The 6047-nt window shown below is 37.8% G+C and overlaps 1 protein-coding gene across 1 annotated transcript in view; it reads right to left on the reverse strand.

Annotated features, from left to right (window-relative positions):
• LOC107711937 (protein quaking-A-like) overlaps positions 1–6047 on the reverse strand; it is a 100676-nt gene that overhangs the window by 58989 nt on the left and 35640 nt on the right. Inside the window, exon 2 of the mRNA XM_016517035.1 lies at positions 2716–2858. Coding sequence (XP_016372521.1) covers positions 2716–2858 — 143 coding nt within the window. The remainder of the gene's footprint in view (positions 1–2715; positions 2859–6047) is intronic.

Consider the following 6047-nt stretch of genomic DNA (forward strand, 5'->3'; position numbering starts at 1 on the left):
AGGCATGTGGTTCTTAATTTCTTTTTATTAATTCACCACATTTTTTAGAAATATCAATAGCATTTGTATTAAAACTATATTCACTGAATGTAATATAAAAAAATCGAGAATCGAATCGAGAGCTTGCGAATTGAAATCGAATCGAATCGGGACATCTGAATCGATACCCAGCCCTAGCAATCAGCAGTAAAGCATCATCACATGCTTTAAGATGGAGCAGCATTTACTACACAGAGCCGTAGTTCACGGACAAGTTACGCAAAACAAAAAAAAAACCCAGACGATTTTATTGCGCGATTATGAAATCGAAGAAATCGTTCGCGATAATGACAGCTGTTTGCATAGCTTCTCCGTGAACTACGGCTCTGTGTAGTAAATGCAGCTCCATCTGAAAGCATGTGAAAATACCACATTTAATAACATATTTTTACTCCAAACTCACTTCATAACGTCAGTCGAGTGTTTGAAATAAATCTTTCTGTGAGATGATGTGACTTCTTACACAGAATAAGGCAAGCAACATATTTTATAGTATTCTAAGCAGTGATTGAGGCATTGTATTATAAATATACTTTATTTTAATGAAAATTATAATAATAATAACCCAGATAAACCATATATTGTCATAATCGTGTGTTTATTAGTCACTTTGAATCAATAAAAGCAGTTAAATCTTCTGTTTATCCAGCTGCCGCTATAGGCATTTCCTGGGTTTCGTCTGCGAGGCGTATTTGGAGTTTCAGCGCGAGAGCGCCCTCTGGCCTTTGGATGGAGATTTACTGCTGATCACAGAACCATGCTTCACTGAAAGATACGCATGACAATCACAGCTTCTGTCGAATCGCGATTTCGATTCCATTTCGATTTATCGTGCAGCCCTATTGTGCACTATATCGAACATTTTTTATACCGTTATCGAAGAAGGTGTACTGTCGATAAATATTGATACCGTTTTATCGCCCAGGCCTACATGCAGTTCTTCCTGCATGCTTTCCCCTTCTCACTCGACACTTTAAACGAGACCTCTCTCCGCCATTAGACTTCATTTTAAAATAACCTTTTACAGTATAAGTATACTAGATATACTAGAATTGTGAATTGAGCTCAAAATGTAAAGCAAGCTCCCTTTATTCCTGGAACTGTAACTAGATCAGGTGTCAAACCACAGTGTTTAATATACAGCGAGTTTACGTTATAAAACACCAATAAAATATCTTCCATCTGACTGAAAGGCAACTGAGAAATCATTACTTAAATATCAACACCTCCGAATCACCAGTCATGAACACTTTATTCTCAATCAAGATGCTGATTGGATGACCAAGCCAAGTCACCTGCCTGAAAGAGCAAATCAGAGAGACTGTGACTTTAGTAAATGCTAGCGTTTTCCTGCTCAGTAACGGCTGCAATTATTCTTCGTTTCCCTGCGTGTTTAGAACATTTGGGTGGAAACGTCTGTGTGTGTTGTGAAACAGTGACTCATGCTAACCACCAGGGGGAAGAATAATGAGGCGAGACTTGCAGGGAACACAATGAGAGAGAAATAGATTTGAGGGGGTCAGCTGGGGATTCTATGTACACTGGTGTGTGTGTGTGTGGTGTTTATTCTATACTGGTCAGCCATGTTTTCCAGTAGCTGTTCCTGCTATTCTGAGACAGACGTCACATGAACACACTCTTAAACATCTAAATACTTAACTTAAAACTTAAAGACAATACAAGATAATTTGCCATCACAGGAATAAACTACATTTCACAACATATTAAAATAGAAAAACTATAATAACGTTTGATCATTTTTCTGTTTTACTGTATTTTTGATCAAATAAATGCAGTCTTGGTGAGCATAAAACACCTAAACTTCAATTTTCCCCTGATCAAATTTGCATAATTCCTAACAATACCCCCTTTACCTACAGTAAAATTACCTTAACGTTCAGCTTTCTGGGTCATACAGAGGTGAACATATTTCTCAAGTAAAGCAGCAATCATTACAGGAAGTGCTTAAAAGTAAAAGGCCAATTTAAAAAAAACATTCTGCACAAAATAAAGATAAGCAGAGAGTAGCCTCCATCATAATTAACTCTGCTTCAGACTCAGAGAAAACTGGGGTTACGGTATGTGTGTGTGGTGGTCTGCTGGGACAGGTGGGGTGGCCTTTATCAAGGCCGTCAGAGGGAAAACGCATTTCATGCTCTGCTTACCCCCCTTTTCTCTTTCCTCCCATCTCCCTTGTCCACATAGCAGAAGAATTAGGCAGCAAAATTGCTCACTGTGTGACATGGGCCACCAGTATGTGTGTGATTCTGTCTGTGAATATGAGAGAAATGTCAAACATGATCATCTAAACGTCAAGCTACATTTTGTGTGCGCAGGTGGAAACCGTTCTCTTCAACGTAGAACAAACTCCAAAAAGATCCCACTCTACTACTAAAACATGGCCTGTGGCATTTCGGCACCATTCCCAGCTCCCTGCAGGGGCCTGATAAAAACTACTACTGCTGAACTAGCTTATGACAGAGTCCTCATTTACACCCAAAAATGTTTCCTTCTGCTAGAGAACCAAGAGTAAACCTTCTCACCTCTAGATTTCATCAGACACTATATTGTCAATCATCTGTCACTACAGTAACAGTCAATCGCTGTGCTTCATTCTAAAAGGATCAGCAGCATCATAAAACAGAAAAATGTAGAAAGTGCAGGTCTGAGACTTACATCTGGATACTCTTTGACAGGTACAAAGAGTTTCTCCTGCAGATGTACGATGGGTCCCACTGGCTCTGGTAACTCCAGGGGGTGTTTGTCCACCAGACCGTTCACTGTGTCGTTATACATGTCTTTCCTCACTCTGGTTATCTCTGCAGGTAGAAAAAAAAAAAGACAAACAGATTAGAAATGGCTGAGTGAGAGAAAAAACAGACAAAAAGTCACGAAATGCAACATTCCCTTCATTCACGTGAGATGCCATATTCCAGTGCACTTCCCCCTAAATTCAGTTGCCAAATATCATGAGAAAAATCAACAAACAGACATTTTTACATTTCATTGTAACAGGAACTCACATGCACACAGTAAGATCGTTTTAAACAGACTCTTTCATAGCTGGCAGCTCCAGACGAGGTTAAACTGCTGCTGCCAAAACATGATTAAGCTCAGGATGTCCATTCCTGTCACACTTACACACACAGCTTAACCTCATGATCATTCCCTCCCTCACACATAGTGGCTGTGCTTTAAAACCTAGTGAGCTAAATGAGCCGATAGTTAGAGTTTGAAACAACCAGATGGCGCAGCAATCACAGACCTGTTGTGGAATACAGAGGTGAATTAGACAAAAAGATCTATCTACATTAAGAGTGATTACTAGGGACACACCGATCTGATACCAGGAAAAGTGTCGGAACGTTGGGGGCGTTTTGAAAAGGAATGAGCACCAGGCATGCAAATCCAACACTAACTTAAGTCATAATTGTTCAAACACATGAAACGAATCATGCGTTATATTCCAAGTGTTCTGGAGTTGCATGATAGCCCTGAATGACAAACAAGCTGGAATTCAAGTTTGCTGCTCTCAAATAATTCTCCACTCTGCAAACACTACTGGGGTCAGTAAAATTTTTTAATCTTTTAAAAGAAGTCTCAAAAAGAATACATTTTTCTATTTGATTATATTTTAAAATGTCATTTATTCATAAATAGTTCAAAACAGTGAACAGAAACTACAATTGTTTAAAAGAGAATTTCTTGTAACAATTTTTTTTTTTTGTAACAATTTAATAATTAAGCAACATTAAAATTGAAATGATTGAAAACGTAAATAAATATATACAAGTCTGCATGCATTGCACTCTGTTCTGCATTACTAGGCATAAATCCGCACTGACACATGTTGTCATCTGTCTCAGAGCAGTATCAAGGAAAAGGAAAAAAAAAAAAGTGGGATCACAGCATCACTAGTGCTTACACACTAGAGAAAACTCTGACCTAGCGTTTGACAACTACGAAAGTGTAAGATCCAGGTCAGTCTGAAATCAAGTGGGAATAGAGCAAATTGGATTTCCTAACAGACAACTGGACCAATCTCTCTGAAATTCTCATTGGTTGCTGGATGCCTATCTAAGAGTAATTTTTGGCCACATGGAATATCACTTTTACAAACCCTTGCATTTTCCCCTACACAGCAGTCCATCTAGAAGACAATGGATTTGCAGCATTCTCTGATGAATTGCAAACTAATGTGTGGCACCTTGAAGTTGACTCTGAAGAACTGACTTGAGGAGGCCTACAACACTGATACTAAGTGTGTGGGTGTTTCATGGGGCCCCAGAATCCTGGGAGGGGTTGAAGGGTGACGCAAAACCCAGATCAGAACAACAGCAGCTCATGTATGGGATGATATTAGACTCTAAATGATTAATAGATGCACGCACAATTATCCATGTACTGCATACATTTTATACATGTATCTTACTAACCACAAACAAATACCTTTCAATTTGAGTCTGTGGAACTCGGGATTAAATGATTGTGCAGAAAATGTTCTGTTCTGCATTGACTTTCGTTCCGCCCTTTTAGCCTTGCCCAATCCACACAGCTCGCGATCGACGCGCAGCTGAGCCACAGAAAATCACCGACCACTAGATGGCACTAGCCCCAGTCACATGTGCGCATTCCATTGTGTACGGTTTCATGAATGTTACATTGTGTTTTCTTTGTTTCTTTTTGGTTTGGCTAGGCTCCTCTACCGTAGAAATATAATAAAGATGTTTTATTGAACTTGTTCTAATTTAACTTGTCTTCAGACACAGAACGCCTTATATTAATTTTGCCAAACAAGAACTTCGTTATGGTACCTTGGCTTTTTTTTTTTCTGTAATTCAACGGCACGTTGTCAGTTATTCCTTCCTTGTAGGCTATTATTATTATTATTATTATTATTATTATTATGCAAAGACGAAGTTGACGATGCTGATTAGTCATCTCCGCAGTATGAGAGAAATGCACCTTTCATATAGTCCTACTGCATTGCAAACGCTGCAGCCTGTTCATTATCAGAATAAAATGCAGTCAACCAAACATATAGATACACTATAGAATCTAGATACACTGGTTTATTAAAACGGCCTGTAGTACAATCCGTGCCGTTCAGCCTGAGCTCTGGCCAAGCACATATTTGCTCATGTGAAGAGGATGATTTTTCATGTGAAGACCACCATGATTTTTTTTTGGGGGGGGAAAGCGGGTTAAGTACAAAGCCTGGTTTACATAGGCCTAATAAATAACCAACATTGTGAATATGGAAACATTTGGATTCGTGCCAAATGAGAGAGTAAGAAAGAGGATTATAGGGCCAAACAATAATAAAAAACATCTCCAGAATAAAGTCATTAGCCTATAATGCGAGATTAAACTCATTAAATATCCAGAAAAATGTAGAAATAAAATATTGAGAATAAAAATAATTAAATTTCGAGAATAAAGTCGTTCATCAGCATCTCTCAACTTCATCTTTGCAGACACTGACTCAGAAAACAGTTTAGTAATAAGTAGCCTAAATAAAATATGTTCTAGCTATTTATGCGATCCGCTTGAGCGCGGAGCCTATAATGCGAGATTAAACTAATTAAATATCCAGAAAAATATAGAAATAAAATATTGAGAATAAAAATAAAATTTCGAGAATAAAGTCGTTCATCAGCATCGTCAACTTCATCTTTGCAGACGCTCACTCAGAAAACAGTTTAGTAATAAGTCCCCTAAATAAAATATGTTCTAGCTATTTATGCGATCCGCTTGAGTGCAGAATAGGCTATAGCCTATAAAACGCTCGTTTAGTATAGTTTAGTTTAAGTTAATTTAATAGTTTAATTAAATATAAATGTGCGATTACTAATGGCTTAAATGAAGCGACTATTTAGCCCTTTTAATAATAATAAAAATAATAATAATAATAATACAAGTAATACTATAATTTTGCTGTAGTGATCATATTGTCCTGACGATTTTGTACACTGCTCATAATGGATTTATAAACAGGTAAGATTTCA

Source organism: Sinocyclocheilus rhinocerous, unplaced genomic scaffold (assembly GCF_001515625.1).
Source record: "Sinocyclocheilus rhinocerous isolate Xijiao unplaced genomic scaffold, SAMN03320098_v1.1 scaffold2117, whole genome shotgun sequence".
Taxonomy (NCBI): Eukaryota; Metazoa; Chordata; class Actinopteri; order Cypriniformes; family Cyprinidae; genus Sinocyclocheilus; species Sinocyclocheilus rhinocerous.